At 34.6% G+C, this 17830-nt stretch overlaps 1 protein-coding gene across 1 annotated transcript in view; it reads right to left on the bottom strand.

The window, feature by feature from the left end:
• LOC111507747 (serine protease 7) overlaps window positions 1–9289 on the bottom strand; it is a 28094-nt gene extending 18805 nt beyond the window's left edge. The window contains exons 1-2 of the mRNA XM_074182522.1: window positions 9167–9289; window positions 2316–2385 (exon numbers count right to left, since the gene is read on the bottom strand). Of these exons, the coding sequence (XP_074038623.1) occupies window positions 2316–2385; window positions 9167–9232 (136 nt within the window). The 5' untranslated portion in view covers window positions 9233–9289. The remainder of the gene's footprint in view (window positions 1–2315; window positions 2386–9166) is intronic.
• Window positions 9290–17830: the final 8541 nt, after the last annotated feature.

Raw genomic sequence — 17830 nt, 5'->3', positions numbered from 1 at the left:
TCTTATATTAACGTACACCCGAAGCTATTGAACTTAGAATCTTGAAGTATACATGTAGGTTCTTTGTATAGCGTAAATGAACATCAAGAAAGAAAATCAGGAATTTCCACCCCCAAGGGGGAAAAATAGGGGTTCGAAGATTACATTGAATTTTGTCGGTTTTGAAGTTGGAAAGCCGAAGTTTTGGGTTGATAAAAAAATATTGTTACACTATGTGTTCACGCCTGCCGCGAGGCGCCCGAGACCCTAATGCACTTGCTATCAGCATGTCCAGCATATGCGGTCTCGGTCTATATCTATCGACATAACGCGGCCATAAGAGTGCTATATCACCATCTACGGCACTCTTACGGTATTGACGAGACACCGGTGTTGTCCTACGCTCCGGGGGATATTAAATCCATTGTGGGGAACGAGAAGTGCCGAATTTATTGGAACTATTCGGTCCTCACCCTCAGGCTCATACAAGCTGATGTAGTCCTTCTCGGCCACCAGAGCAAGACGATATTTGTCATGGAGTTTTCAGCTCCTGGCGAGACGAATATTGTCCGAAAAGAGGAGAAAAAACGGATAAAATATCGAGATTTTCTCTTCGAACTCCGCAGACTCTATCCAGACCACTCTATCACGATGGTTGTTCTGATTATTGGAGTCCTTGGTGGAATGATGCTCTCGTTCAGGGCATATGATTCTTAAACCCAATGATCACTTACCTCACGGTGTGGGAAGTGGTCATTGGTTGATAATGCTGGCGCGCCCTCCCGAATGTATCGGGGCTTCGGGGGATAAGAAAAGTAATAATAATAAATAATGCTTTTATTGAAAGGTTACCCAGTACAAGAGATACTAACCTAACCTAACAAATGGCAGAATTCAACGTCTGCGCATGTTATTCAAGGCAGATATTGTTCTTCTATCCAACCAGGGATGGAAGAGCATAATGAATTTATTCGACATTTCTCAATTCAATATATTCCTAACTTAACATTTTCACTTTTATTCAAAAACTTAAAAATCCTCTCACAACTGAACAAAAATATAATGTGATATACAGTATTCCATGCACATTCTGTAATTTGTGTTACATTGGTAGGACTTCTCGAAACCTCTTTTCTATATGTAGAATTCTATATGTAATTCTATATGTAGAGTAAATTGATGGATGTAGCCGTTACTACGTGGTAGGAGATCATAATGAAAAGAGAAATGAAAATTTCTATGTTTTTTACCACTTTTAATTGTAACTAATGTTACTGCAGTTTCGTCCTATATGAACATTCTCAATAAACTCGTGAGTTCATTGTATTAGTTTGAGAATGTTCATATAGGACGAAACTGCAGTAACGTTAACAAAGAAATTTTCATTTTTCTTTTCACTATATGTAGTGAATAACAAAACTGAAAGATAATTTCTTGAAATGGTTCATATCAGTAAAAGTCAGAATTTTTTAAACAAAAAATCGGGAATAAAAATTTGTGCAAAATCTAGAAATACATTTTGATTAAAAAATAATAAAAATGAAAATAAAAATAGTAACTTTCAAATCACCTCAATTGAATTCACAACTGATAATTGTATTCATGACAACTCTCTCTAGACCAAAATTATTATCAGATCCTTTTTCTCAGATGACATGACAGATTATTCAACACTTGTCAAATTTTTCATCTGTCATAATTTTTTTGTGTTTGTAGATGTTTGCCATTTCATTTTTGAACCTCATTTTGCTGAGTTATTTCCATATGTTCTTTACTTTATTATTTGCTTTCATTTTTTATTTTAGGATATTCTAGTATAGACGCCTTTTTTTTGATTTTTGCCTCATCCAGCAAACGGAGTAAAAAAACGTATGTAAAGTTATCTTTGAGATCAACACGATAACGTTGCTATCAATAGATACTCAATTAGTCAGTTTTGAAAAAGGAGTTTGTATTTTTGTTTGGTACCTATACATGCTTTTCAGTGGGAATCTGTAGATTTTCAATTGATGTACGTGTACTTTTAACAGTTTGTTTTTATTTTTACCCTAATGTTACATTGAAAGTTAATATTGGTAATATTAAGGTAATATTCAATTATATTTCCCAGGTGTCAGTAAAGATATACTTTCTTGGACAGCAAAGCATTATTCTTTCTCTCTCCACCTCAATAAACCCCGAATCATTAGGCGTAAGAGGCATTTGTACTTTACATTAAAAGAATCAGTAGGGTGTCATTAGCTACTTTCCAAAATTGATGCTAGAATATCTTCACAAATCTTCTCCCCTTCAGAACTTGCCAAATTTTTTTATTATAATTGTCATTATATACTCACTACATCTACAAGGGCCTAGCAGGAATCCTAAAAAACCCCTCTCAGATACTGGTTGGTCTGCAGAGGAAACCTTAAACAAAGAATATGGTACAGTATGAATTCATAGGACATACTTTTGAATATAATATTTTTAACGAGTAATTGTATGAAACTGAAGTTTGTATATTACGGCAAAATCATTGTGCAAAAAAATCGTGCTATATATGATGAAATCTTTATGAACGGCAAGCTAGTTTATATTTGATTTTTTACAGAAAAAAAAACAAAAAATGAAGGAAGTATTGAATTTAAAACAAAACTTCTGATTCATATTCCACCAGGTTGAGTATGAAATATGATTATTAAGATACTGATAATTCTTAATCGCAAAATGAAGTTCTGCAAGTTGAGAATGAAATAATTTCCTAATTTTCTCAATTAAATTTATTATATATTGTTCATAGGTTATGAATCTCTTATACAAATAATCATGAACATTTTCATTAATGCTTTTTCATATAGTGAAATTATTATGATTTTTGTTTAGTTCGATTTTATTAAAGATAGAGTTGACAGGTACCATTTGTGTCATAATTTGAATTTCTAATCGAGTATATCTATAACCTTAATCACGATTCTCATCTCAATAACAAATTTTATTTTTTTTCCATAAAGTCCACTACAAAAGACATTTCTACCATCTTCAAATTTTGGATGGATGTGCTTTATTTGAATTCATTGCGTCTTTCGTCATAAGGTATTACCACTTTCTAACTACCGTTAAAACTTGGAAAACACCTTCAGCACCATATTGATGAAGTGGTCTTCACTGCATACAAGTAATCCTGCCTTAGAGAGCAATACGGAGATTCAGTTGATAAACAGTCAAGTAACTTTCTTCGAAACTGTATTCGAAACTGTATTCGAAACTGTATTCATAAAATTCAAAACATCCATCGTATAATAATTACAGAAATCAGGACCTGAACTAGAATAAAACAACTTCAATAGAAAGTAGGAAAGGTTATTTGAAATTCCAATATGATTCGTACCTTTATTTGAACGTAGCACATTTGAAGAATTTCAACATCAGAATCAAAAACCTTTGGAACACGTGTGTGAAGGTCACTTGGAAATGAGCAGGAGCGCTACATTATCTGTCTTTTATCGGAAGGAACATGTTGTTGAAGGATTTCTCGAAAGTCATATTTCAAATACCGTGAAAATTCTGTTCCCTTTAGAATATTTTCGAAAAAAGTTCCAATTATATGATATCCATCGTAGACATTAATGCACCATCGGCTTTGATGGTCATTCTTCCAAAACTCTTCCAAATAACAACAGACCAGTCGCTATTAGTGCTTATCAAAAATCATGGAGAAAGCCGTAAACCACCATATCCTTAAATGTTTGGAAAGCTTTATCGTCTTGTGCGGTCATACATATGGCTTTCGGAAACGAAGATCAACAGGCGACCTTACATCGTGTTACCCATATTTGGAATAACGCAATCGGGAAACATGGAGAGTCAAGAGATGTTGCGCTCAATATTTCTAAGGCCTTTGACCATGTGTGGCACGAGAGTTGACTAGCCAAACTTCGGTGCTATGTCTTGTTGGATTATGTTTGTGTATGATTCTCCAGCTCCCTGGAAGAACATTCCCTGCAAGTGGCCGTCGATGGATATCTCTCGACGCTGGTGTTTTCATATTGTCTCCAACCCTCTATTCATTGTATATCAACGACTTTTTGGAAAAAACCAAGAATCCAATATATTCCTTTGCTGACGACAGCACACTTGTTTTGTCATTCCATTTGGATTTATCGGCTGCGGATCCACCGGCATCAGGAGGTTGCATATCTAGATGAGGAACTAGAGGTGATTTCGAATTGGTGTGGAAGCTTGGAACACTGTTTTGAACTAGAAAACTGTACACAGCTCAACAACTTTTGATACTTTTTGAAGCTGAGATCAGACCTTTTTTGGAGTATTGTATTCATGTATGGAGCTCTGCCCTAAGCCTACCCCGAAGCATCAAGGTGCAACCTTGATAGTCTGGAATATCGAAGAAAGGTTGGAGATTTGTCTCTTTATAGATACTTCTACGGGAGGTGTTCAAGTGACTTGGCACATTTGATTCCAGCAAGAGTGGTAATATCAGAAATACGGGACGTTCTGTGTCTGCTAATCGTTTTGAGGTTCAACTCAGTACACCTCTAACTTCACTGCAACTCTGTCATTTGGAGGACTGCGTTTATGTGGATTTAACTTTCTTCTCCAGCGATTCAAATCCAACGTGAATCGCTACTTTTGCTTCAAGGAATGTTCTGTAGTGCTTGTGTTTTGTCCTTAAGAAAAAAAGGTTTGATAAAATGTGCCTAGTTTGTGTGTCATGTATATGGAAGTTGTGTCTATTCATGAGTCTATTATTATGAAATGTCTTCAATGAAATGAATGAAAACACTTTTTCACAGTGGCTTTTTCGTATGAAAAAGTGATTGTGGAATTGCTATGGATCAAGTAACGGCCGAATCAATCAGAAAACCCTTTTGTCTAATTTCCACTAGTTATTTTATTTTTACGACCGGTTTCGAGTTTTATTCAATTATTAACGATAATTGCTTCTAGGTATAAAAATCTTTGATGAAAATTCTCTCAGCGTTTATCGTATGAATAATAAATTGAACGAAAATGGATATAAGCCATTTAAAATAAACGTAACTTTGAAATCCTTGAAATTGTTTGGGTTTTTAATTGAACAGATTTCTGCCTGAATTATTATTATTACTTATGAAAGATATTGATATTTTGTATTTAGAAAAGTAATATTGAATATTTTCTGAAGGTTTACCTGAGTAATTGAGGCTACTATAAACCTCCTCATCCAGCTTACCTACAAACTCCCTACATAACCACGTTTTTAGATTTCAAATGTATTAGTTAGTTTTTATTCTTTCATTTCATTAAAGTCATCGATTACACAAATTATGAAATGTAGATTCAAAAAATCATCCACTTCTCTTGCTTGTTCACTTGCCCATAAACAAAATTCAATTCAACGGTAATGAACCTCTGTACCAGAGAAATGATATTTGTGTTTTCGCATTATTCTGTTGACGCTAGACTGGCATTTGCCAGTATTTCTCGAAATTTGTTTGGAGCTAACGTTTGGATTCTCTACCACAGTTTCCAAAACTATGTATTCATTATCTTTATTTCTAGGTACTTCGTGTTTTCCATTTTGTTTCAAGCAAATAACTGAACTAGATTCGTGACATCTCAACGACAATGGATCGAACATTTCTGAGCATACAGCCTCATTGCTAACAATTATTCAAACGAACCAGTATGACGAACCACATGTAATTAAAGTTAGATTATATCCACAGAAAAACGACTACTGCTTTGACAATTTACATAATAAGCAAATTCAACAACTGAACTGAAATCCTTATTTACTTGAAAATTTCCACTCTTAGGTATAGAAGCAACATACATCATTCGAAAGAAAATGAGAAAAAGCTTCATCATGGAGTCATAATATGAGGGGTGTCCTGAAAAATAGATATATTGGTGTTTGAAGCTGATCATAATTGACAAGTTATCTGTGAATAACCTGAAAAGGGATCATTCGAATTGAATATAGGAATATACAGCTTGTTAAATCTAGGAAGAGACTTGAGAATTCTCTCTTTCTCTCTCTCGCTCGCTTTCAAAGAAAGCGAGCCAGAAATTTCAAGAAATTTTATAATATCTCAGAACCGACTGCATCTAGGTATAAAAATCTTTGATGAAAATCCTCTCAGCGTGTATCGTATGAATAATAAATTGAATGAAAATGGATATAAGCAATTTAAAATAAACGTAACTTTGAAATCCTACATTTTTCAAAAACATCCTGTGTATTTTTTCATAATTTTGAAACATTGTCATAAGTGACATGCATATTCGTGTCATGAAAAAGCATTATAAATATATTTCGTCTAGCTTTCCTGAACCGTCTTGTTACTCTTGACTAACACTTTGTATTACGTTGGTTAGCGAACGATCTTCTTTGATTTTTCAACGAATGCTTGGAGTACAAACTGAATACAAAAATGTGATTTCCATGCAATTAATGTTTGTATGTTTCGAAAGTAAAATTGTTTCGGATGGATTTTTTTCCATATTGAACACGATCACTCTCTTTCTTTCCCATATTTTTTTTTATTGAGATGGAGGAGAGAAAAGTTGAAAAGCTTTTTTTCAAAAACTTATTCGTCCTTGAAGTATCTCCTTTCCAATTTGAATAAAACACAGTCTCCACAGTTCGAGTTTCTCTTAACTATTAATGTGATTGTGATTGACTTCGATAATTTTCCGTTATATCATCATATACTTCCTTGCCATTTATTATATTTTAGGTTGTCTGAAATCCCTATTATTTCAGATTAGTTTCGAAGGTGAATTTTCTCAGGAGTGACTTCAAATCTTTCAATGAAATAATGAGAGACGCGTTCCGTAAACATGCTCAGTTGGTTTCAGTGACAAATGTTAAAATAGGACCAAGATATGCAGCGTGACTCACGGTCAGTGGTAGGTTAGACGTTTCTGGAACACAAAACGCAGGATTTTTCTGAAAATTTCACTCCTTACATTCCCTCACTTGTTCTATCGATCTAAAATATTTTCAGTATTTCGACGTTTCTCCTTCTATCAAAAAGTTCCATACATTTTTATTCTTTCACATAGAACAACCCGTATATTAACACATCAAAAGTATCCTGAACGAGAGGAAGTTCGTAAAAAATAATTTTCTTAGCTATGGCCCAAAGTTAAAAGCGCCTTTACCATTACTAAAACCTGTTATTTTAAATGAGGACAATACTGTTAACGTTTAGGCATATTTTTATGCATATCCAGAAGATTCCATTCGCAGTGCAGAGAAAGATTTGGATGTTTCATATGCTTCAGTACAACGAATTTTTGGAAAATCACGATATTCATCTGTATAAATTTACCAAAGTTCAAGCTCTCAAAGCAGAAAACTTTGAACGAAGAGTGTATTTTTGCGAATCCCTTTTAATATATATCGGGAATTTTTCGTCAAAAATAATTTTGAAATGGGAAAAAAATGAAATTTACGAGGTATGACATTTTTTTAATAGAAGGAATGAAAATTTTAGTGCTGATCATAACCCTCATGTGACCAAAAATAGGTTTTCAAAAAAAATCTCACCTGAATGTTTTCTGTATTTTGAAGAACAATAAAATTAGCTTTTTTATCTATAAAAAACTAATTAATACAGTTCATTTTTTGATTTTCACTATGAAGAGTTTTACAAAAATCGCGACACGCATTTCGCTATACAATAGCTTCCTCAAGCATACACTTTATGAGTGAAAATCATACAATAAACTGTATTAATTAGTTTTTTAATATGGATTTTCATCAAGTATCGGCCAGTTCTATTAAATTATTTTTTATTCATGAAGACTCACTAAATGCAGAGATATATCTCCAAATATAATGGAAGACTGTTACCGATTTCCTCAAAAATTTTACTTTAGAGAAATATAGGAATTCGTGATTTCAACTGGATGGAGCGCCAGCTTTGTCCACCAAGGAAGTTTCCAGGAAACCTTACGTAATGTCTGACGATCGTTGGTTTAGTCGTTTGGGGCATGGCATTGGCCACCGAGATCACCCAATCTCACGCCAATTGGGGTGTTTTAAAAGAAAGGGTGTACAGTACTCCAGTGCCTACCAAAGAAGAACTGCGACGGCGAATAGTGCGGTGGATTGAAGATCTGGATCTCTATGAAATTCAAAAAGCAACCAAAAGTCGCGTACAAAAATCTCTTAAAATGTTTAGAACGTATTGGACAACATTTTCAACATTTATTGTAAAAAAGTGATTTTTTGTTTACAATTTTGTTTTTTTCAATCATCCTGATTGTGTTATTTTCTATACTTTCACATGTTATAGCCCAGAAAATCTTACTTTTTACCTAGAAATGTCTGATTTTCGCTACAGTTGTTTCCTGGTAACTTCAAGCCATAGTTGAGTAAATTATTTTGTAACCTTACAAACTTCCTATCGTTCATTGGTGTCGATTCAGGATACATTTGGTTGAATTTTCTGCAAGTTCTGATAATGATTTGATCACTTTGTTCATGTTTAATAAATAATTTCATGAGAACTTTGTTTGAATAATCGATGTTTGCATTCATTTTGGGAGATTATTTGAAACACTGTCGATAACTCTTTGTAAATTACTTATAAAAGTAACCAAACTGTTATAAGCCTGATAATTACACTGCTACCCGAAACCAAATTATTAAAGAAAATATGTTTCCAGGAAAAGTGACTTTATTAAAAAAATATGATTTAGTTATAGGGACATGATATATCATCTTGGAGTATTATCCATCATCTTTCAATTTATCGAATAATATACAGGGGGTTTCATTGAAAAAATGAACTTTTGATCACTTTCATGCATGATGGAAATGATAGTAATTTATTACTATTACTATTACTGACGTTCTTGAAATCGATTAGGCTATGTTTTGGACCATATTTAGCACAAATTATTTTTTATCTCAAAAACCGATAAAGATAGATACAGGATATTATCGACAAAAACGATTCCAAAAATGTGTTAATATACGGGGTGGGGTGTTCTATTAAAAAAAATAAAGTTTCTAGAACTTTTTGATAGAAGTGGCAACGCCGCAATGTTAAAAATATTTTAGATCGATAGAACAGGTAAGGAAATGTAAGATGTGAAATTTTCAGAAAAATCCTGCGTTACGTTCACCATAAACGTTTAACCTACCATCAACCCATGCTGTATTTATATTCAATAAAGATTTATTGTTACTTACCGAATCGTTGCCTGAAACATGCACTCCGTATATAAGTAAAATATACACCCAGTGTGTGATACTCATGACGATTAAGAATTAACTGAGTGCAAATGTGAATACTCTCACCAAAAGAGTTGATAAAAATCCAGTAAAAATAACGGTAACTCGCAAATGATGCTGGTTTGGCCTACATCAACTTTAATGTAATTCGCAGATTTTCCAGTTGTATTTACATATACGGGATCCGACGATTATCTTGTTATGTCACTTTTTCTTTCAGTTTTTATTTATAATCACTCATTTGTAACGTTGGAAATATTCGGATATTTCCTACTGATTCACTGATTTGCTATTTATCTATTCAAATAATTTTAATGAGAATCCAATCCCTGATCGCATCTGCACAACTGCATTATACTGCATTTAATTGATGACTGATTATTCAGATTCAGATTCGAATCAATACAGCCACTAAGCCTCTAAGATCTCGTCTCTGAAACTTCTGTTAGGCCCTCGACATAGCTATGAATTACATTTTATTTGCAATTCTGGAATATTTTGATATACGATCAGAAATTCTGTAATATTTTTTAGTGCCAAATTCGCATTATTAATGTTATTTATCAGATCATACATCTCCTGTATAGAAAGAGAAAATGAACAATCAGGTGTCCTATTAACCAAACTTATGATATCTTTATTTGAATATAGGATAAAGAAAACTGAGTTTTTATTTGTTACGATTGGTTTCGGTTTGTTAAACAATTTTTAAGTAACCTGAAAATGGTTTAACAAACCACCCGTTTAACCGGTAATAACAAATAAAAACACTAAGTAGAAATTAGACAAAAGGTAATTTCTTTATCCTATATTCAATACTAGCGACCCGCCCCGGCTCCACAAGGATGCAATGCTGAAACTGAGTATACATATACAGGGCGTTCCAACGAAAACTTGACCCCTTCTGTAAGTCAGAAACGGACTTGTAATCGAAGATTTCAAAGAACACGTCAATTTTTATTTCTAGGGAAACTAATTCTGATATGGAAATCATACCCGAAACTTCACCTCGCTGCGGTCAGCAACTACCCCCTTATTTTTTCAATGGCATGGGGGGTCGAGTGATATATTATTTGATAGGTATTTTGTCCCTCTATTACCTCTGTGATTTTTTTTCGAAATTGGTTCATTCGTTATTAAGAAATTAAATGTTGAACGTTTTGTTTAAGAAAAAACAGAAAATTCGCTGTCGTCCATTTCAATGAGGAATTGAACAACAAATAATATCAGTGGAAACAAAATCAACGGATGAATTGTTCAAAATGACCTCCGCCTAGTTCTATACAATAATACAGTCTACTCTCGAAAGCGTTCCGTACCATATTCAAGATGTCCGGAGTCAGCAATCGGCATTCCCGAACAATTCTCTGTCAAAGGTCTTCTAGATTTGTAGGCTTAGTAGAGTAGACTTTCTACTCCAGGTATTCCCACAGAAAGGAGTCTATCGGTGTGAGATCAGGTGATCCACTGGACCCCTTCTGCCGATTCAACGCATTGGAAAACGTTAATACAAAAATTGTCACACCCGAACATCAAAATGTAGGGGTGAACCATCCTACTGGAATGTTATTAAATTTTTTACTAAATTGTCATCATTTTTTGAAATTTGTGTAATCATAGGATCTACACAGTCTTGTAATAGATTTGAGTAGGTGTTTCGATTGAGATTACCTTCAATGAAGAATGGTCCAACAATATGATTACCAAGAATGCCGGCCCAGACATTGAATTTATGTGGAGTTTGTGAATGTGTTTCCATCACCAAATAAGGATTCACATCCATTCAGTAACGACAATTAGTTTGTCTATTCAATTCACTATTCAAATGAAAGAACTTTCGTCTGGAGCAAATGGAACTTCAAACGTTCAAGCCAGTCTCTATATACCTACACAGTAGGTTTAATGGACTGACGCCTATCAGAAAACAACTACTCCCCTGGCTAATACCACGAAGGGCGTTGGATTATATCAGACAGGCGTCAGTGCAGGAATCTTCACAGAAAATGTCCTGCATATGCAATTGGCAATACAACTGAAAGAGTCGACCTTCAATTATGGAACGGGCACACTTGCAGACCGGTTCCGGGCTTATTAGCCACTCATCAGTGCAAGATAGTGACCATCATCGACCTAAAGTCAATGATATTCCAAAATTGAAAATCGGAATTCTTTCAGAGTATTTCATTCCTCTTCCGAAGTTGGAGCGAACATCAAAAATGTCACTCCATATAGTGGACGAGGAACTAACCAACTGCACATCCGTAATTTGCCCGATTCCTCTAAATAAGGAATAAAAACTTTCTTATTAGTCAATGGGCTATGCTTGAAGACTGGCAATAAACAAATCTAAAGCAAATGGAACTTCAAACGTTCAAGCCAGTCTCTATATACGTACACAGTAGGTTTAATGGACTGACGCCTATCAGAAAACAACTACTCCCCTGGCTAATACCACGAAGGGCGTTGGATTATATCAGACAGGCGTCAGTGCAGGAATCTTCACAGAAAATGTCCTGCATATGCAATTGGCAATACAACTGAAAGAGTCGACCTTCAATTATGGAACGGGCACACTTGCAGACCGGTTTCGGGCTTATTAGCCACTCATCAGTGCAAGATAGTGACCATCATCGACCTAAAGTCAATGATATTCCACAATTGAAAATCGGAATTCTTTCAGAGTATTTCATTCATCTTCCGAAGTTGGAGCGAACATCTGACGCCTGTCTGATATAATCCAACGCCCTTCGTGGTATTAGCCAGGGGAGTAGTTGTTTTCTGATAGGCGTCAGTCCATTAAACCTACTGTGTAGGTATATAGAGACTGGCTTGAACGTTTGAAGTTCCATTTGCTTTAGATTTGTTTATTGCCAGTCTTCAAGCATAGCCCATTGACTAATAAGAAAGTTTTTATTCCTTATTTAGAGGAATCGGGCAAATTACGGATGTGCAGTTGGTTAGTTCCTCGTCCACTAGATGGAGTGACATTTTTGATGTTCGCTCCAACATGGCATATGTCTATCATATGCCATCGCGGACTTTTCTGTGGACCTTTTCAAGGTGTACAATACTGTACATTTTATGATCTATCTCGGATGGTTCAGCCAGCGTTTGCAATGTAAGCGCAAAAAAAATAGTTTATTTGCGACATCCTTTGCTATATTTTACATGTTATAACATTCAAACCTTCCTCTTGAGTCACTCTATCCATTTAAAAACCTGCATCAAAGTCCGTTGCATAGTTTCAAAGATCTAAGCATACATAGAGACAAGACAGCGGGAAGCGACTTTTTTTAAACTATGCTTCATGCATTTCTACAAAATGAATCGAACATGATATCTCTATCTTATGTCCCTAACATTGTTACAGCAATACTCTCTTTGAAATATTTTTCAATAATGTTCTTTTAAATTCCATTCGTAGATGGTAAATTTCCATATACAGAACGACAATAACTGTTAATTAATATATAATTATATGAGTTTGAACATTTTATCTCATAATAATTTGAATAATATGTAAATTGTTATTTTTCAGCAAAATTTCAAGTTCTTAAATATTTTTGAAATTCCCTGGATATTGAAATGCAAAATATGGATTTCATTGAGTTTCACTACGTTTGTGTTGGATGAGTGCTTGTTTTGCACACTAAAAAAGAATCAGTGAGTTCGCATGGTTACCAAATAAGTCTCCAATTTGATTTCTGCCATAATAATATTTGAAATCATATCTTTTATATCACACCCCTTCAGACCAGAATTTTGAGTCAGAATGGAGTTGATTTTCGAAAATGAAATGTGGATTGAAAGTTTTTTCTTATGACTGATCTGGTTCTCTAAATATTTTTCGATATTTTGCTCAGTCACTTTTTTGTCTCCCTATATATAACCATCGTTTTGAATTTTATCCTTTGAATTTACCTTCATTATCATTTCTGTATCCCTTCAATTTTTTGGATGACTAGTGTATGTATTTTCTTTTAGTTTTCATATCTGGGATATCGTCGTCTTCCTTATCTAGGTTCATTATCCTGTTCATAATATTCTTCTGCTGAATTTCTGATCTAATATATGGTTGTTACAAAAGTTTGTCCATTTTATTCCCACGTGTTTTTGTAGCTTCATATCTCATTTAATATGTATTTCACTGTGTCGTGGTACCTATACAGCCTGACTCACGGTCGATGGTAGGTTAGACGTTTCTAGAAAACGCAAAGCATGATTTTTCTGAAAATATCACCTCTCACATTTCCTTACCTGTTCTATCGATTAAAAATATTTTCAGCATTGCGGCGTTGCCACTTCTATCAAAAAGTCCTAGCAATTATATTTTTTAAATGGAACACCCCGTATATTAATTCATTTTTGGAATCGCTCTAGTATTTTATTACTTTTTTGTCAATAATATCCTATACCTATCTCTATCTGTTTTCGAGATTAAAAATAAATTGTGCTAAATATGGTCCAAAACATAGCCTTAATTGAAATTAAGTACATCAGTACTCTCAATTCATGAAAAGTTGATATTTTGATGATAGTTTGGACAAACTTGAAATATTCAAATAACACCAAGAAAACGACTCCATATCATACAGGGCGTGCTAAAATTACTATTATTTCCATTGTGCATAAAAGTAGTCGAAAGTTAATTTTTTCAAACGAAACCCCCGAATATTACTCGATAAATTGAAAGACGGTGAAAAATGTTTCAATATGATATACATGTCAATATACCTGAATCGTCAAGTTTTCTTAATAAAGCCGTTTTTGTGGAAAAATAGTTATTCCCGTTTTACCCACAAGTGTTGAAAGTGGCATTTTATTTTGTGAGTGGCGATTATTACAAAATGAGCGTCAGCAAGTGGAGCAAACTCACGAGCAAAATAAAATCGCTTTTAACAAATGTATCATATACATTTTTTTGTATAACGTTACTGCTGATAATAAAAAAAATTATAGGGTCCATGGGATTTGAACACACGAACACAAGGCATATGTTACAACTACATAAGCCAACTCACGTTATTTTAAGGAGGATTATTGGTTAGTCATGAAGGACTTTCTACAGTTGGACTGAATACTACTTCGTCATCGTCAGTAACTTCACAGGGATTTAATATTACCAATAAATAGCACGAACTGCATGTGTGAACTTTTCTAAATGATTTTTTGGTAGGTGTTCTGATTGAAGTGTTTCTATCAAAGAGATTTTCAATAACAGTTGTACAAAAAATAATTTTTAAAGAATTTGATTTCTAGGTAGCCGTGGAAATATCAAGCTTATGACAGTTTGGTGATTTTTTTAAGTAATTGATAAATGGTTATTGACGGTGTTTCAAAAAATCGCCAAAAATGAATGCAAATATTGATTATTCAAAACAAAGTTCTTATGAAATTATTTATTATACACGGAGAGTGTGATCAAATCATTACCAGAACTTGTAGAAAATTCAACCAAATGTATCCTGACTTAACACCAATGAACGAGAGGAAGTTTGTAAGATTACAAAATAATTTCCTTAACTATGGCTCCATGTTAAAAGCGCCTTCAACATTACCAAAACCTGTTACTTCAAATGAGGACAATACTGTTATCGTTTTGGCATATTTTTATGCATATCCAGAAGCTTCCAAATAATTTGGAGCGACGAATCAAAATTTACGAGGGATGGTATTTTCAATAGAAGGAATGAACATTTTTGGGCTGATCATAATCCTCATGTTACAAAAGAAGTGGGTTTTCAAGAAAAATTTGACCTGAATGTTTTCTGTATTGTGAAGAACAATAAAATTAGCTTTTTAATTTATGAAGACACACTGAATGCAGAGAGATATCTCCAAATATTAAGGACCACTGTAACCGATTCTCTTGAAAATTTGCCTTTAGAGGAATATAGGAATTCGTGGTTTCAACTGGACGGAGCGCCAGCTCATTTCACCCAGGAAGTTTCCAGGAAACTTGAAGAACTCTTCGACGATAATTGGTTCAGGCGTTTAGGGCCGTGGGATTGGCCACCGAGATCACCCGATCTCACGGCACTTGACTTTTTTTATGGGATGTTTTGAAAGAAAGGGTATACAGTACTCCAGTGCCTACCAAAGAAGAATTGCGACGGCGAATAGTGCGGAGTATTGGAGATCTGGATCCCCAGAAAATTGAAAAAGCAACCACAATTTGCGTACAAAAAAACATTTTAAAGTGTTTAGAATGTAATGGACAACATTTTCAGCATCAATTGTGAAAATGTGATATTTTGTTTACAATTTTGTTATTTTGAATCATCCTATTCTGTTATTGTCTGTACTTTCACATGTTTTAGCCCACAAAATCTTACTTTTTTCCTAGAAATGACTGATTTTTGGTACAGTTGTTCCCTGGAAACTTTGAGCCATAGTCAAGGAAATTATTTTGTAACCTTACAAACTTCCTCTCGTTCGAATATTACTGGAGTTTTTTTTCCCTCTCGTTCATTGGTGTTAATTCAGGATACATTTGGTTGAATGTTTTACACGTTCTGACAATGATTTGATCACTTTGTTCATGTATATAATAAATAATTTCATAAGAACTTCGTTTGAATAATCGATATTTGCTTTCATTTTGGAAGATGATTCGAAATACCGTCGATAACTCTTTGTAAATTACTTATAAAAGTAACAGAACTGCTATAAGCTTGATAACTCCATTGCCACCTAAATCCAAATTCTAAAAAAAATAATGTTTCTGGAAGAAGCGACTTTATTGAGAAAACTTGACCATTTAGGTATAGGGACATGATATATCATCTTGAAGCATTTTTCACCATCTGAACTTTTGACTATTTTTATGCACAATGGAAGTAATAGTAATTTTATCACGCCCTGTATGATATGGAGTCGATTTCTTGATGTTATTTGAATATTTTGAGTTTGTCCAAACTATCATCAAAATATCAACTTTTCATGAATTGAGAGTACTGATGTACTCAATTTCAATTAAGGCTGTTTTGGACCATATTTAGCACAATTTATTTTTTATCCCGAAAACAAACAGATAGAGATAGGTATAGAACATTATTAACAAAAAAGTATTAAAACACCAGAGCGATTCCAAAAATGTATTAATATACGGGGTGTTCCATTTAAAAAAATAAAGTTGCTAGGACTTTTTGATGGAAGTGGCAACGCCGCAATACTGAAAATATTTTGAATCGATAGAACAGGTAAGGAAATGTGAGAGGTGAAATTTTCAGAAAAATCATACTTTGCGTTTTCCAGAAACGTCTAACCTACCATCGACCGTGAGTCACGCTGTATACTGATCGAATTGTGTAATGTATTTATTGATGCTGTTCATTTTTTCCAAATTTCAATTTTTCGCCTTTTTCAGCTCATTGATGATAGTGTTAATAAACGTACTGTTCGAAGTTTGTTTGTGATATTTTGTTGTGAATTTTTGCCTCGAAGATAAGCTCCGTTTCGAAGTATGTTCTTATTTGCTATTGTGCAATCAAAACAATCCTTTTTGACACCGATGAGCCACCCAGGCACTTCCCAAACCCACTAAAGAAGACCATGGGTGCTGTATGGGGGTCAGCGGCTGGTGTGTTTCACCATAACTTTCTGCAACCGGGCCAAACCATCACAGCAAAGTCCTATTGTGAAGAAATCATCGACGTAATGTAATGGAGCCAGCAGAAGCTGGCACTAGTCGAAAGAAGAGGCCCGATCCTGCTCCATGACAACGCCCGCCCCGCGTTCACAAATCACCTTTCGAATTGAGTTCGAAGTTCTGCTTCACCTCTACCATACTCTCCAGCCCTCTTACCAAACGACTTACATATTTTCAAGCACTTCGAAAAATTTTTCACCGGTAGAACCTTCGCCAATCAGGATCAGGCAAAAACGGGCTTCGTCGACTCCATCCCAACCACAACATTTTCATGATGATGGAAATAAACGACTTGTGTTACGTTGGCGAAAGTGCACTGATTCAACTGGCGTGGTTTTACTGAGATTCATATTGTAACAAATTGAAGAATTAACTGTCTTAAACAAATTTATTTTTAACAATACTTCACTATCACATCTAATTCATATACACCACTTAGCAACTAACGCTTAATTTATTTTCACTGTTTGTTAACCGCTCGATTCGCTTTCTAGATACAGACTCCTCTCTAGGGACGAGAAGCGAGCCTTATAAACCGGTAACGACCGTGCTAGATTTCTCTAGTTGTTTCGGCACTGGCCTAGACTTTTCGCGGCGGCTTGTCGATTGCATTCCTTTCGCGGTGAGTCGTATGTTTGCTGGCTGAGATATCGGTCAGGGCCGGCTTCAGATTCGTTACAATATTTTCTAGAATGGAATTGAAATTATGATCACAATGGGTCTGCATATCATTTATGGCTTGGCCTAGTAAGATTATGCTCACTCCTGGATATTGTGATCATCACTCTCCAATTAAATGCGATGAATCTATACTTATAAATGTAAAATCACTCACTTAACAATTCCGAATATAGGTGCTTCTTGTGTCTTACGTCTCAGTTCTTCAAATATTACAACTGGTCGTCCCCCGGGAAGTTGAAAGGGGCGCGTTTACAATGAAAATTACCACTGTTTCTCTGTGGCTGAAATTT

The sequence above is a fragment of the Leptinotarsa decemlineata genome, unplaced genomic scaffold, assembly GCF_025532065.1.
Source record: "Leptinotarsa decemlineata unplaced genomic scaffold, Ldec_3_MD MMD2_tig00026328_RagTag_RagTag, whole genome shotgun sequence".
In the NCBI taxonomy this organism is placed as follows: Eukaryota; Metazoa; Arthropoda; class Insecta; order Coleoptera; family Chrysomelidae; genus Leptinotarsa; species Leptinotarsa decemlineata.
This window is presented reverse-complemented; position numbering and strand designations above follow the sequence as displayed.